Here is a 16635-nt window from a genome sequence, read left to right on the forward strand (position 1 = left end):
AGGAAAAAGGGGCATAGAATGGAATTTGAACCCAGGAATTTGGCGGCAGTCTCGTTCCGATGGACATCTCTCCACTTAGCTTAACTGTGCCATGTCCATGGATAGTTTATGAGTGCTGAGGTATTTTTCAGTCATGTGACCTCTGGCACTGCACAGTTGTTGTGAGGCATCAGGGCCACGGAGGGAGGAGGGAGGGCAGACGGGGAGGCAAAGGGGAAAGTGCAGGGAAGGTTGTTGGGAGAGGAAAGCTGCTGGGGAGACGATAGGGAGTCAGAGGGGAGGTTCATTTCAGAGAATCTGTGGTGGGAGTAGATTGCATTATCACCAGATTAGCACAACAACAAGGAGAACAGTGAATAGCTGAGGAGAGAGCGGACAACCACTTTCATGTGGACCTTCTGTTTTACAAACTGGACTGAGGAGCTTCTATTACTATAAATAAATAACAGTGTTGCAGAATTTTAGTGTAGTACTTTTTGTGCTTAAGATGAATTTCTCATAGGCAAAAGCAAAGTGTCAGGATTTCTTTTGCTATAAACGTTCTTTTGTTTTGGGTCTAGTTTGTGATAAAGTGAAATGTTTGTGAAACAGGATTGAGGACTGTCTAGGGCCATTTCCTTTTTTGCCAGTGTGCCAGACCCCATACAGTCTTGCCAGAAGAAACAACATGAGGAATACACACACACAGACACACACACACACACACACACACACACACATGCACAGACACACACACACACACACACACACACTCTTGCAGCCCTCTGAGACTTTCAGTACCTGCTAAGTGCTGATAGCCTCAGATCCTGTGTGTGTGTGTGTGTGTGTCTGAGACTGCGTCTGTGTGTGTGTGTCCATCTTGTGCTTGTAGCCAAAGTAATGCTGCATCTGTGCACCAGGCCTAGCCCGACGTCTACCCAGCCCTCCGCCCCCCTATCTGTCTCCCAGGCCAGCAGCGGGCCAGAGCCATCCATCAAACTGGCATCATACAGGGAGCAGTGGAGCTGTGGCGTCTGCTGAGGCACCGCGTTCACATTAACCTCTCCAAGAAGAGGCCACCACGCAGGCCCCGCTCATAGTGCTCTTCTCCCAGACAAAGGCCTCCTGGGAAATAAGTTACTGAACTTAGGAATATGAGTGAGCTACCTTTGTTTCACTATTAAGGCATTCACTGTTACAGCGTAGGTCATGAGTGTAGTATAAGAATGATACACGCATTCATAACAGCAGCATAGCTATTTTATAGTAATTGCACAATATTACAATCATAAGACACAAGATGCATCTTATGTAATTGTTGCATGTGTTGCAATGCAGTTCATCACAGTGTACAGCACTTGAGAAAATAATTTTCTACAAATCATGTCTGTTCTTCTTAGAGTACTAACTAGAGGAAGTAAAAGTTGTGAAAACTTCACTTCAAGGGAAAATTCTGCCCTTGGATCCTCTTACATCATCGTGTGTGATGTAAAATGTATTCCAAGTGTTGTAATTTACCTTTTTGTTGTATCCACTTTCCCTCAACTTGCCTCATCTAACCTACTTCTACATCAGTTAGTGATTTCCTAAATTTCCCAGGATGCCTTTCGACATCCCCCAGAATGTGCCTGGACTTAAAATATTCAGTTAGTTTTACATGTAGCTGGAGAAAGCAATAACGAAAGTGATAGAGATAGCGATTAGGGGTGTAACGCTACACAAAAATCACGGTTCGGTACGTACCTCGGTTTTGAAGTCACGGTTCGGTTCATTTTCGGTACAGTAAGGGGAAAAAAGGCAAAACATAAAATTGCTTGTCGTTTATTATGAACTTTTGTAAACATCAACAGTTTATAATTTTTTTTATAAAATTTTAAATGAAACATAATAAAAAATAAAATATATAAAAATAAAATAAAATAAAAAATAGAATACTTCTGCAAACTACTACTAATAAGTTCTCCAATAAATAAAATATTCTTAAATAAATTAAACAAAATATAAAATATAATAAGAAATATATAAAATATAATAAAAAATATAAATAACTATAATAATCTTTTCTTTTTTTAGGAAATGAACTTTTCCACATTGACTAAAGTGCAGCATTTGTTATTGCTTTGGCCCGATCTGAATTAGCAGCGAAAGGCTGTTTAAATGACGAAGGGAGCAGCGTTTGCACTACGCTCGTTTTTTTCCTTGCAGCAGTGATATTCACATTCGCATGGTGCCGTTTCAAATGAGTTATCAAGTTTTGACGTGTTGCCAGAAACATACCCGATCACTACTGAACAAAGGAGACCTTAACGGTAAGGGAGGGTCTTCAAGCTCTGGCTTATCGTTTGCATTGGCCATGACGTTCGCTAGCCAGAGGCTAGGCTAGCCAGAGGCTAGGCTAGGCTAGGCTAGGCTAAGCTAGGCTAAGCTAGGCTAAGCTAAGCGTGCTGTCTGTGTAGTGCGCTCAAAGTGCGAGGCGGAGACTAAACAAACGTCCGGTCCGCCACGTAATATGTTCGTGTGGGAACTCTGATTTGAAGTATGTTCCGCACGCAAAACAAGCCTACTAAGATTGCATTCGGTACACATCTGCACCGTACCGAAAGTCCTGTACCGAAACGGTCCGGTACGAATACGTGTACCGTTACACCCCTAATAGCGATAGTAAGAGCAAGAGAGTGACAGTTTCCAGTGGAGACACAGCGAGCATCGCGCCCTGACTGAAAGCACAACATGTCTTGTGGCTGCGTTGCGTTCTGGACTACTGAGGCTACTGTTGGTGGAGAAATTGGTGTCTGTCTCGTCTACGATGGATTTCTCCCTGTATGATTGTTGAATGTCGGTGCAAAATGGCGACTCTAGAAAGAAGTCCTTGCTCTTTGATTCTGAGGGACTGACACCAAAACCTATACCAGTTACATTTATTTTTTCCTATTAAACTCCATTGTAGTTGCACTGGAAATATCTCAACGTGACGTCACATCGCATCATTTACATTTGGCCAGTTATCCACAGGAATAAGACAAATACAACACCAAAACAAATAGATTTTTTACCTCCGCCAAAGAGGTGATGTCTTCACCCGCGTCTGTGGGTTTCTCTGTCCATCTGTCTGTTAGCAGGATATCTCAAAAAGTTGGGCACGGATTTGCACAAAACTTGGTATGAAGGTTGGTTATGGGCCAAGGAAAAACTGATTAACTTTTCATGTCGATTGGCCAAAAGGAGCCGTGGTGGTGGGCGTGGCATTTCACCAAAAGGTGCATAACTTCAGAACAGATTCACATAATATTACAACTTTGACAAAAGGTTGTGCAGGGAAGAACCACTGGGCCGTGCCTTCTTACGGTTTTTGTAATGTCTCTGAGTGAAGCCTTGTGGGGTGTTGTCAGACATGGTGGAGGTCTGTGCTTCTACTGAGCACATTTTCAAGTTAACAATGTGTTAGGATGGAGTTTTCCTTTAATTATGAATCCCTAAAAATGTTCACACAACTCCCCAAAACTGTTCTCAGAATTATTCAGAAAGAACTACGACATCTACTCATTTATTGCTCATGTCAACATCTTCTTTTTTTTTTTTTTCTAACTATTTAACATAGATTACATAACATAGATTACATAGACTACATAATTTCGTATCTATCTAGGTAGGACTTATTGGTCACAGTTCACAACTCTGTCTGTGTTTTGGCTAGCTAGCTGTAGCTTGCAAAAAACCAGGAACGGAACTGTGCAGAAGTGGCACTGTGTTGCTCTTATTGTAGCTCTATGTGCTAGTAAAGAAAAATTCTGCCCAGTACTGTAACATGACATCTCACAGGCCTGATCATCAAGCCTGTTTCCGACCGGAGAGGATAACATGGCTGTATCTGTGTGAGGAATATCCGCTTTTGGTCCAAGCTTTGGGAAGTGAAGAGAGCTGGATAATGTCTGGAGGAGGTAGGGAGGGAGGGAGAGAGGGAGAGAGAGAGACAGAGAGAGAGAGAGATGGGACAGACAAATTTCCCAGAGAGGAAAACACACAATTTCATGTGAGAAATTCCAAATTGCCTCGAGAGACTTTTGGTCTCTGGATGTGAGAACATTTAATGGTTGGGGAAGAAACTTCAACAAAAGTCACCAAGAGTCTTATTTGAACCTCCTTCTTCATCATCATCTTGGTATTTGTTAGTTTCCCAGTTTGTTTGTCTTTGTTACTATTTTTATCTGTGCATAACATTTTTCTTTTTGTCAGCTTATCTTTTTCAGTTAGAAATAAAAAAGGCTGGGCTGGGAAAATCAACTGTCCTGACAGGCTCCATTGAGTCATGTGTTATAGAATGCTGAGAACTTTATTAACAAATACACATTTAAATATTTAAATGATCAAAATGAGAGGTGGAAACAATTTTGTAAATAGATCAAAAACGTTCATGTTTTTTCTTCAGAGTTAATGTAAATCTGTGAGCAGAGCCCTCATTCGCTCCTGTACATTTCAAAGCATTAATATATAGATATATACAGTATATATACGTCTCTCTCTCTCTCTGGCCTGCTTTCTGCCTGTCTCCCCCTCCCTTTGTCTATTTGTTTGCTTGCTTCTTTCTTTCTTTCTTTCTTTCTTAAGGCAATTGGTTTTTTGACACTAGCACCATCTAACTGTCATGACTGACGAGTGCATATGTCTTCTGAGATATGGCACTTCGTTTTTTATAAGTAGCCTTGTAATAACTGGAAAGACAGTCAAGGGGGCATGTAACGTGGCTGTCATGCACTTCAAGATTCACCCCCTAAAAACTAAAATCATAGACAGGCCTAAGCACCCGTCGCCTCGAGTCTTCTTGATTTTGGTTGTTTGTGTGATGTCATCAGCTTATAGCCTAAATGATGGGAATTATTGGAAATTTTGAATGTACAATTGATATACTTGGGTTTGATACTTTAATCTGTTATATTGGTCAGCTTCACAGACAGAACAGGTGCTGAGCTTGAAACTAGCTTTAAGATCATTTTCAATTGTTTTCCTATAAATTGATTACACCAGTCCACCAAAATGGCAGGGAGAGTGGTTGAAGTTCTTCACCATCTATCTATTCCTCTAACACAAAACTTCAGCCATATAAATGGATTGTGCAATCAAGTGGGCTTTGGCTAAAAGCCTTATGGAACACATCATTACAGTTGGCACATGATTTAAAAACAAACACTAAACAGCAGAGTTAAATTACAGCGTGGCATTGTAAAAAGAAGAAGAAGCATGCCATTTAAAATGAGATATACACTTATTATAATGTCAGTATTGCTCCATATACTCATTACACACGACTGTATACGATTGTCTTCTGTTTGCGTTGTATCAACAATCTACACACTATTCTTTATTCATTGGTTTCTCACTCATGATAACAGCGCCGTTTTCTTGTCCTTTCTTGTCTCTCTATGATTGGTCCCACTGCTGCAACTTTGTATGTTATCGAACATGGCAAGCTCCTATTTGTTTTCATTGACTTTCCAAAATAAACCTGTAGTGATGTTTTAAGTGCTAGTCGTCCATGTAGAGTGTTATTATGAAATATAGAGCTTACTCCCAAGCTTATGATTATAGCATATTCTCTCACTGTTTGCCCCATGACACGTATGATTATTTACTCTCGTTGCTTATTGGTTGTGAAGGCGAAGGTCATCCTTTGACCCCTGGGTGTGTGTATTTTTAGGATCTCCAGAGGTGTTTGATCTATCCCAGAAGCCCCCACATCCCAGCTGTGCTCTCTATGTTAGCTCTGGTTCTAAAACTGTTAAGATCAGCAGATTTAGCCGGCGCTGCATGTGTGCTTGTGTGTGTGTGTGTGTGTGTGTGTGTGTGTGTGTGTGTGTGTGTGTGTTAGCGGGATATGATTAGGAGAGTGTCAACCCTCCCTGCTTTATGGAAGGAGAATTTGGAGGGATGAAAGCTTTGACAACCGTCGGGGGGGAATGATGTCATTGCGTGGGTCTCGGCTTGTAAGCCTACATGTTTTCTGGGCCAGTAAAACGGCGAGCTCCAGAGAATACATCTGGAACTTCCTGATAGTGGAATTCGATACCGCGGCACTGTGGACCTGACATCCTCAGTCAATGAATAAAAGGATGCATGAAAAGCGGAGCAGAGGGATGGTGGGAGGGAAGGAGGGACAGAGAGATGAATGGAAGGAGGAATAGTGGAGGAGATGGATGATGGGCTTGAGGGATGGAGGAATTAATTAATGAATGGGTGGAGGGAAGGAAGCAGATTCAATTGCGAGGAGGGGCGAGGGGGATGATATTTTCTAATCATGCTGTGTTGTTTTAGCCCAGCGAACAGTCTGTGTGTGTGTGTGTGTGTGTGTGTGTGTGTGTGTGTGTGTGTCTGTTTGCCTGTCTCTTCCTCTGCCTGCAGACATTACCGCTAAAACCCAGGGGAATTAGGCCTCATGTTAGCTAAGGCCTTTCTCACCGCATATTAAGACCCACCCAGCCACCCCCCCACTACACACACACACACACACACACACACACACCTATCTACTGTTCCTTACATACATGTAGACACATGCATACATTTCCTGGATACTGCACACCCACAAACATTTGCCAGGAATAAAGCCATGATTCAGCAGACAGCCAGATGAGAAGATTAAATGGAAGTCAACTGAGCTAAAAAATCTCTTTTTTTTAAGTTCAGCCCATGATAATGAATACCAGAATGTGTGGAGAGGAGAGAATGTGTGTGGATCCTTTTGGGGCGGAAAACAAGAAGAGAGGACTGAAAGAGAAAGAGAGATGGAAAGATGGAGGAGGAGGAGGAGTACAGAGAAAGATAAAAGAAGAAAGGGGCAAACCTGGGAGCATTTCATAGTTTCAGGACTTCTTTATGGCCCCAGGCTGCACTCGGCCACGCCAGAGTATGTAACTGCTCTCCCATGCCAGTATATTTGTAGCTGTTATTCCAATGCGAGCACATGGTGCAGAGAAGGTCCAGATCCCACCCAGAACCCTCCTTGGCCATATAATGGTCCTTGGAAGGCTCAAACACCAGTCCATCATAAAAACACTGATGTTAGCTTGAGCTATCATAGTCTTTCATTCATCCATTCATCCATTCATTCATTCATTCATTCATCCATTCATTCATTCATTCATTCATTCCTTGTGATTTAAGATTTACGATATCCAGTTATGAGCAATTACAGATGTTTGCTAACTTTCATTAAGAGGATTTGTTGTAACTGTCTTGGATCAGTTTCACAGTTGACACGTGCAGCACTGACCACAACTGATTAAGGGCCAGTTTCAGGGTTATTTAAAGACTTTGGTGCCCACAGGTGCTGATTTGGGTTAAGCCTTAAAGTTGGTTATAGTGGGTTAGATGTTTTACAGATGAGCAGGTGTTAGTCGGAGAGTGTTTTTATTGCAGCTGAACGGGGCTTTGAAGCCTACAGGTGCTGACTTTGGGTCATTTTTATAGCTGGTTTGATGTCTCACAGGCCAGCAGGTGCCCATTTGTGGTGGTTTTTGCTGTGGCTGTCAGACAGATCTGAGTTTCGCTATTTGGGTTGATGTCTTGCAGAATTATTAAATGCTGATATGGAGTCATTTTACTTTTGCTAACTGTGGGGCAAAGAGGGCGGCAGGCTTTTATTACGGGTTGGTGTGAAACAACATTTTTCCCTACAGTCAACAATGATGTCCACATAGATTTTGTTGTATTTGCCAATCCCCATCGCTCCTGAGTACAAAATTGCTCTTCTCCTCCTGCAGAAAGTATTATGCCTTTTATATTTAAACATAAATATTTACTCAGTTTTTGTCTTTATTTGCGGCCCATGTTAGTTAAAGTGACATCTCATCGCTCTATGTGTGGAGCTCAGCAGCAACAGCTTGGCTTCATTTGAGCTTTTGCACTGTGCTTAAGTCCTTTTGCTCACTATGTGCAACACAGTACTGTATGACTCTTCAAGACAGTGATGGACAGCTTTATGTGCCAGTGCCTTGGAGGCTCATGAGGCCAGTTCCATCCATGAAGAGACAAGCTAGCTTATTGGTTTTCCAGGGCATGTTAGCCTAGAGCACAAAAATAGCTACTTACATAATACACTGGTTTTGATTTGAGAAGGGTGGATTTAGGAGAGAGCCAGTAGAGCAAAGTGAGATTGGTTTATACATAAAAAGTGTTGCCAAAAGACAGAGGACGTTCCTGTACTTACAGCTTAGGGCAGCGTGTCTGTGTGCCATACTTCAGCTCAGGCTGTGATGAATGGAAAAGGCCTGGTTGGCCTGGAGCCATCTTGAATCAGCTAAATGAGCTGGGATTGTGTGCGTGTGTGCGTGTGTGTGTGTGTGTGTGTGTGTGTGTGTGTGTGTGTGTGCACCTGTGGAGTGGAGGGGATGTGCATAATCAGGTTAATAGGAACAGGAAATGGAGCTGGAGATGGAGTGAGGGAGACGAGGAGGTAAGGAAAGGAGGAAGGGAGAAACAGAGGGGGTTAGGTTTCCTGGCTGGGAGTCCGGTCTATGACTTTGCAGTTCTGCCTCTCTCTCTCTCTCTCTCTCTCTCTCGCTCGCTCTCTCACTGTGGAATGTGATCAGGGTCATCTTATGTGAAATATTAATAATAATATATAATATGTATAGCAAATACTTCTTAACAGTGTTACAAAGTGCTTCACAAAGCAAGTACAAAATACAGCAGTAAAGACAGAATAAAATAACACAAAAAAGGATCAGAGAACATAAACCAAAAAGTTAAATATAAGGAAGAGAAATCCATGTAATACATTTCTAAACATGACTGGATGATGACTGGCACAAGCATGCTTTGATATTTAAAAAATATTCTAAAATCCACTGTAAATATACAAATAAATTGCTTGTAATTCATTCACTGAAGCCCCGTTGACTTGTGGACACCACACACACACACACACACACACACACACACACACACTAGTCCCCCTGTCTTGCTTCTATGAACCACGTCCTGTTGACATGCACAAGAGACCACACCAGACAAAGTTTCATATAGTCGGTACATAATGATTCTAGTCTACTCTGATAGTCTTCTATTTAGTTTGAGTAGGAGGAATTAGCTACAAAGCATCATCAAAGGACAAATACTGTAGCTGCTACTTATTCATGTTTCCATGATGCGGTCTGTGTCTGCATGGCCTGGTTTTTCCTACAGGCTTCGTTTTTGAATCCCAGCGGTCTGCTACTCCTCTCCACTCCCTCACAAGTCCTCAAATTGAATAAATTATTCTGGAGGAATTCCACGGCACAGTAGACATAAAGAGCCTCATTGTCGCGCGGGCACAATGAGACATAGATGGATATATATAGAGCCTCTGTGATATACTCAGCTCCATGACAGACGGAGGCAGACTGTGCAGGATGCAGAGAAGAAGCCATTGTCCCACAGGTCAGCCTCCGCGCTGACCAGAGTCCTTCACACTGATGTTTGAAATTCCTCCGCTGTCTTCTAGAATCAGTGTGTGTGTGTGTGTGTGTGTGAGAGAGAGAGAGAGAGAGAGGGGATACCGGGTGGGTACGATTCCCACATTTCATCCCCCATCTCACTACCTCATACAGTCATAATTTCTGACATCATATGTTAAATATCTGTATGAATTAAGGATGCGTTTATGTTATTTTAGATTATTATTATTATTTTTCATTACCGGGCTGCATCCTGAAATATTTTGTAAATATTTATCGAGAATGTTTGTTGTTTTGCCAAACTTCGTCGTCCTAACGTTGTCACTGCCATTGTTATATGAGAAAATAAATACAAAAGTCTCTTATTTCGCCATTTAATTATTTATTCATGATTTAGATGATTTAATCGAAACTCACAGAGGAGAGTGGTAGAATGAAGTGCGCAATATGCAATGCGATCTTTGGCTGAGTTATATGTTTAGTAAACAACAATCTCTGTCACTTGGTAAAATCTCTTTCTGTCCCTCTGTCCCTGCAGTGCTGCTGTCATGTGTGTTGTCCTTTAACGTCGACCAGAAGAATGGCTTGTCCTTCAGTGGGCCGCTGGAGGACATGTTTGGCTACTCTGTCCAGCAGTTTGAGAACAACGAGGGAAAATGGTGAGTGTCATTAAGTCTATATTTAAAGAGAACCTACATCGTCTCCTACTCATCTCACAGCTGACAGCAAAACCTTAATTTTTCTTCAAAGGAATGACAGACAATAGAGATTATTCTTTTTCTGATTAATTTACATAGAGGATTTGTCTCCTGCCCAATAAAAGTATAGTCAGGGGGTTTGTACCAGTGTTTTTGAAAGTTCACACACTAAAATCTGGACGTGCAACCAGTGAGACTCGATATATGCTTTCACACCTACATCATCTCTCACATGTTCTGCACTTCACCGTTACATTTACTGTAAACATCTGACATCATCTACTTTTTTTTTTTCAACGTCTTCAATGTTCTCGGAAAGAAAGTTTGAAATCGTGGTTCTTGTTTTGTGTTTTTGTTTGTGTGTTTTTGTTGTGTTCCTCTTATTTTAGAGCTAGTTGTACTTATCAGCCTTTGGGGCAAAGTAACACTATGACAGTGAACCACTAGTACATCATGGGCTGTGCAGTCTCCTGGTCAGGGCAGAACTATTATATCCTAAGATAGAGCTCTGGCTCTACAGTGTGCATAATAGGAGTCACTTAGGATATTAATATGCAGTATCTATCACTGACACTGTCTTTGTTCACAAAGTGTTCTCTGTTGAGGTGGACCTATTACTTTTCTATTATAATTGTTGTTTCTTATTGACAATGGCTATGTTTACATATACACCAATAATCAAATTATAATGCAATTAAGGCAATAATGCAAGTAAGATGGAGATGTAAACACCATACTCTGATTATGTTAATACGATTATGCTCATAGTCAGAGCAACCATAATCGCTATGATATGTGGAGAGCTTTAATTGCATTATAAAGGCATGCATACACTTTAATCACATTTCCTCCACTCTGACCAAGTTGCACATGTGCCAAAGAGGATGTCACACAGCAAACAGGCTGTGATCAGTTGATCACGGCGTATGCTGCGAGTGTCAAGAGGACGGCATTTTGCCGCTGGAATAGGCCAATAAAAATGGCAGCAAGGATTTAGAAACTAGGCTCCCCTGCAAATGATTGAATAACCAAGTAGCAAGTTGTAGCATCTAAACAGGATTTAAATGAATGGCCGAGTCATGTAAACATCTTAATCGGAGTAATGCCTTACTATTATTATGATTATTGGCCATAATCTCATTATTAGTGTGCATGTAAACGTAGTCAATGTTACTCGTGTTGAGATCAGAATATATCTTCTGTTGAGAAGAGAGGCCTGACAAATAAGGCTCCCGCACACAAAGAACGTTTATTTGTACCAAGACGAAAACTCAATTCAATTTCATTCAACTCAATAACATTAACAACAGCAAAAACCCAATTCACCTGTAAAAAGAAGTGATGGGGAACACCCCAGCTGCCGCAGTAATGACAATCCTTGCCTTTACTGCTCTTGCTGTTAACTGTAAACTGCCCGCCAGAGTATCCACCCACCCGGCCTGTAAAGAAACTGAAACCAAGCGTCTGTGGCTTCATGCTCGGGAAACACATTTTTTAAAACCTTGTTAAATTCTATTAGTGTGTGGTTAAGGCATCTCTCTCTCTCTCTCTCTCTCTCTCTCTCTCTCTCTCTCGCCCTCTCTCTCGCTATATCTTAGTCTTTATTTCTTCATTCGCCTCTCCCCTACCTGTTGCAACACCATGGGTGATTCTTTCCCGAGAAGTCTGTAACCAGCCCTGCCTTTCTGTGGTTATAGTGTTAGTCAGCTCATATGAGATCAGTTCCAGAGTAATTCACTCACTGCTAATCAGTGGAGCCAGCTGTGACAAAACTCCCCCACTGCTCTACGCTCATAGAAAACACGTAGGCCCTACTATAGCATGTCCAGATAGCACCAGTCGTTTTCAGTTCAGAGAAAGGTATGAGACTAAAGAGGCCGGAGTGATATGGGACTGATTTACTGATACCTTGATAGAGGTTAAGCCTGAGAAACACGAGATGGGCAGAGCAGAGGCAGAGACCAGAGGGAGCACATCGGAGCGAAAGAGAACAGATGAAAGAAAGAAAAAGAGATAACCACAGGGAATGACGGAGAGAGGCTCAGGGAAAAACAGTGAAATTAGAGACGATATGTAGACCTGTGTGCTTCCATGTGGAGAAAAAATGACGGGAAAGAAGGATAGCGATCGTGAAGTGATGTGATGTGCAGGCTGCCACAACTGTGAGGTGACTGATTAGTCACAGATGTCTCCTCCAGACACCGGCCCTTCCACTCCGAGTGCGAGCCAGCAGTGTTGAAAGGTAGATAAACTGCACAGGGAAAAAGTGTAACATGTAACAGAGATGTTCAGGGAGCCCTCCTGTCACAGGTAGTTACTTGTTCTGTAGTTTCCCAGTAACTTTGACTCGTCATAGCCCTTATCTCTTTAGCTGGAATAGATCTCTATCTCAAGTGCGGTACTGCTGTTGAGTCAAGTAAGTGACGAGGAAGCACAATAAGCTGACAACTAATGGTTTAGGGAAATGTACCAATCATAAACTAGTTGTTAGACAGTTATTTATAAATGATTTATAGATAACATAAAAGATTAAATTGTTATAACCTCAACCTGTTGAGTACCTGTGACAAATAAGTCAAAACCTTGGCTCAGGTTTGTCACAGGCAGTCGTCAGTGGAGCGAGCTGAGTGTGTGTATGTGTGTGTGTGTGTGTGTGTGTGTGTGTTTGTGTGTGTGTTGTGTTCCACCCAGTGTCTTGCTTTAGATGACCGGGGCCCATTAGAGTTGAGGAATGTTAATAAGCCTGAGTGTTTAGAGGAAAGCAGATGACCGGCTCATTTTAGCATCAGTTTACTGACGGAATGACACGGTGTTGTGAAGCACACATATGGGCATGGATGTGTACACACACGCAAACATACACTTGTGCATGCATACATACGTACTTGCATGCATCGAATACACACACAGACACACACACACACACACACACACACACACACACACACATTAACAACACACAAACATGCATGCAGAAACACGCTGACAATAACACTGTATTGACATGCAAACATCTGGACTGTTCTAAAGCATATCATGCATTGGTAAAACATGCAAGGCAAAAACAATGTTACACCTAATGGCTACTGTTTACTTTATTGTGAATTATTTAAATGTTTTTAAAATCTTGAGTGTCAGGGTGGTATGTTGATAAGGCTGCCACAGATTTATAAGCCAAAATTAACTTGTTTTTACTGTAGCTGTGGTAAGTCTGATTAGGGCAAATCTAAATAGTTGTAGACCATAGAAAAAGGCTGAAAGTGGCGTCCTCACTGCTTCTAGCCCACCAACCTCTGTTTTCTGCAGTAATATTTTAATGATGTTTATTATCATAATTGTAAAACCTTTATTTTGTTGTGTGGTTGTTATTTACAACTAACCGGTCCCATCTGGTCTTTATTTTTCCAGGGTTCTGATTGGTTCACCACTGTCGGGCCAACCAACTAAACGGACAGGAGACGTCTACAAGTGCCCAGTGGGAACAGGCAACAACACATGTGTCAAACTGGAGCTGCCTAGTAAGAACTGTGTGTGTGTCTGTGTGTGTGTGTGTGTGTGTGTGTGTAGGTGTGCAACTGTGTGTTTGAGTCTAATTCTGACTGGATCTGGCTGGGAGGAAGTAAGGCCCATCAGAGCAGGAAGACAGTAAATAAACAAGGTTTTAATGTTTCATCCTTTCATAATTATCTTCCAATTAAACAGATAAACACAGCAGAGCTCCAGGACAGCACGCTGCAAGGCCTCTGTTGGTGCCTTCCTCATTTAGAATCACTCTAGTGTCTGCACACTAAGGATTAACAGTCAACAAGTACATTTCTACCTTTATAGGGTTTTTGCGGTGCACCCATGCTGTTTTTCAGCACCGCCCTGCTTCACTTTTGTGGAGTTACACACATTCACACCTCAAAGTCACTAAGTTCAATTATAGGGTTTTAAGTGCTGTTAAGTTACAATAATGTGAAACTGTATTTGAAATTGCGTTTTAAACCAGCTTTATATCCAGTCCTGTATAGTATACCAAGTCTAAAAATGCATTGCAAGGAGCCATTTTAACATAGTGCTTGACCTGTATGTTCCTATGATTTTTGAGAGGTCGTTCTAGTCCAGGAGGGTTAGTGTGATAAGGCTGATTTGTTCTGATAGTTATCTGGAGTCACAGTTCATTGGAGACAAAGCCTGTATTCTCCTCTGCAGCACCACAAAGCTGCTTTCATTCCCATGTGGACGCATCATGAGCAACGGGTCTTTATTCATGTCACTCATTGTCGGTTAGTTATGAAAAACAGTGGCTCAGAAAAGAAAACTTAGATGACGTTTCGCTGTACATTGAATATACAGTATATCTGAATAATATACAGACCTCTTGATTCATAGGAGAGCAGGGAGTCTTAAACAACCCTAATGTGTTTTCTCCTTTATTTAGTTGGCAGTAAACCGGAGGGCAGGAAATAGAAGAGGGATATACAGAGAAATCTGGGATAGGGCTGAACGTAGGTCGTTAAATGCCGCCACACCGCACTACAAACTACAGTTTCGTAGCGTGTCTATTCCAAGAAGAGCACATTCCATCTTCATAATTAGCTGCTAATGAGAATCAGAGATGGATAAACATCAAATTGCCCCAGTGGGGATTGGTAAAGAGCTAGCAACTGATTCAAAACTGAAATGGCATAAGATTGAGTCACACCCACTATTTGTTAAGTTTGTGAGAATATTTACACATTGGTCCAACTGAAAAAATATAAAGCAGATCCCAAACATTCCCACGTTGAAGCAATAGTTTACCACATATACATATCAACATACCACCATCTTAGCCATATGCTGTGATTCATTTCTTGAGTAGTCCTCTATTTCTTCTTCACTTCAGCAAGTGACAGACATTTTGCCTCGTACTCTATATCCTTTATTAATTGCTGTAAGCCGCACTCAGGGAAAGCACGGTAAAGTAATGAAACATCCTATATATAACTACATGTCAGTAGTCATTACATCTTGGGATAGACGGAAGGAAGGAGGGAGGGCGTCTCTCTTCCTATGGGAAAATGGACTGGAGGAATTTGACCAGCTGTTCTTTCTCTGCAGTACTCTCCCGCTCACTCTGTTTATTCATCCATATTTTCCTTAGAAAACACAACAATTCCCAACTTGCATGAAGTCAAAGAGAACATGACCATGGGAACCACACTAGTGACCAACCCCAATGGAGGATTTCTGGTAAGAAAAAAGGACAAAGGGGAATCTGCTCTTCATATGAACACACTCTGCATTTTCCATACTAATAAAATCTAGAATTGAACTTTATGTACTTCTGGCAAGAAACTGTGGGCAGCAACTGTATGTGCACTTGACCTTTGAACTGAATGGAAACAGTGTGCTTGACCTGCCCTGTTTCCCAGTGGGACCTCATGTCCTGGGAATGTAACAGGATACTGTGAATCCATAGCATATATATGCATAACTACACAGGGTATGTAGGAGATGGTGTGGGCCATTAGGCTTCATGGTTATGAACTGCAGTAGAAGATTCCTTGTAGGTCAGTGTGACATTGGTGGGACGCCTATGTATTTAGTACTGAGACAATGGATCAATGTACAGTAAATATATTTATGAACCTTGATAATTATTCCAGGTAATAAAATGCAATGTGGGACTATGAGACCAATTGTCCTGTACAGCCGTGTGTGTGTGTGGCCGAAGCACCTGGTTAATTTGAACACAGCAAAATCATCAGTGTTAATCTAACTCTGAGAGTGTAAAATCAACACCATGCCAGTGTTTATATAAGTCCACATCCATCAGAGGTAATTTAACGCTGAACCATGTCAGCCTCATGAGTGAATAAATAACTCTCTACTCAACACTTGTCACTATTAACTCTGGGAAATGTGCTGTGAGTGTGTGTGTGTGTGTGTGTGTGGGTGGGTGTGTGGGTGTGTGTGGGTGGGTTTGAAATTGTGTACCGTATGTTGCACCCAGTACACTAGTGAAGACTTAGTTACACGGTTAAAGTTGTAGGTTTAGTAATACAACTCCTGAATCCCTCATAATGTAAGGAAAGCATGGGAGCTGTGGGGAAATATAGGGAAATAAAGCTTTCATGTAAAAGATTAATAGATGTAATTCCATTTTCCAGTTATTGTTGGTAATTATGAAGCCCAAATGCCTTGCAGACTCTATTTCTCTCTTTCCTTGTCCCTCTCTCTCTCTCTCTCTCTCTCTCTCTCTCTCTCTCTCTCTCTCTCTCTCTCTCTGGTTTTTAATAGTTGCTGTGTAATCCTGGGTTTGAGTAGTTCTTTCCCCTTGGTTTCTGTCTTCAGTAGTCCTGAACCTCCTCTCACCCATGACCTCATACTGATGGAAAGCTAACCAATCACAGCCTGCACACTCTTTCTTTCTCAAGCAAGTAGAGTTTTCTAAGTTCGTGTGTGTGTGTGTGTGTGTGTGTGTGTGTGTGTGTCCTGTCCCTACAGGCCTGCGGTCCTCAGTACGGCTACATGTGTGGACAGCAGCAGTACATCTCAGGCGT

The 16635-nt window shown here is 41.8% G+C and overlaps 1 protein-coding gene across 1 annotated transcript in view; it reads left to right on the forward strand.

The window, feature by feature from the left end:
- itga1 (integrin, alpha 1) overlaps positions 1 to 16635 on the forward strand; it is a 45655-nt gene that overhangs the window by 11966 nt on the left and 17054 nt on the right. The window contains exons 2-5 of the mRNA XM_071895006.2: positions 9946 to 10066; positions 13514 to 13623; positions 15234 to 15322; positions 16580 to 16635. The exon at positions 16580 to 16635 is cut by the window's right edge and continues 59 nt beyond it. Of these exons, the coding sequence (XP_071751107.2) occupies positions 9946 to 10066; positions 13514 to 13623; positions 15234 to 15322; positions 16580 to 16635 (376 nt within the window). The remainder of the gene's footprint in view (positions 1 to 9945; positions 10067 to 13513; positions 13624 to 15233; positions 15323 to 16579) is intronic.

This window comes from Centroberyx gerrardi, chromosome 2 (assembly GCF_048128805.1).
Source record: "Centroberyx gerrardi isolate f3 chromosome 2, fCenGer3.hap1.cur.20231027, whole genome shotgun sequence".
Classification (NCBI taxonomy): domain Eukaryota; kingdom Metazoa; phylum Chordata; class Actinopteri; order Beryciformes; family Berycidae; genus Centroberyx; species Centroberyx gerrardi.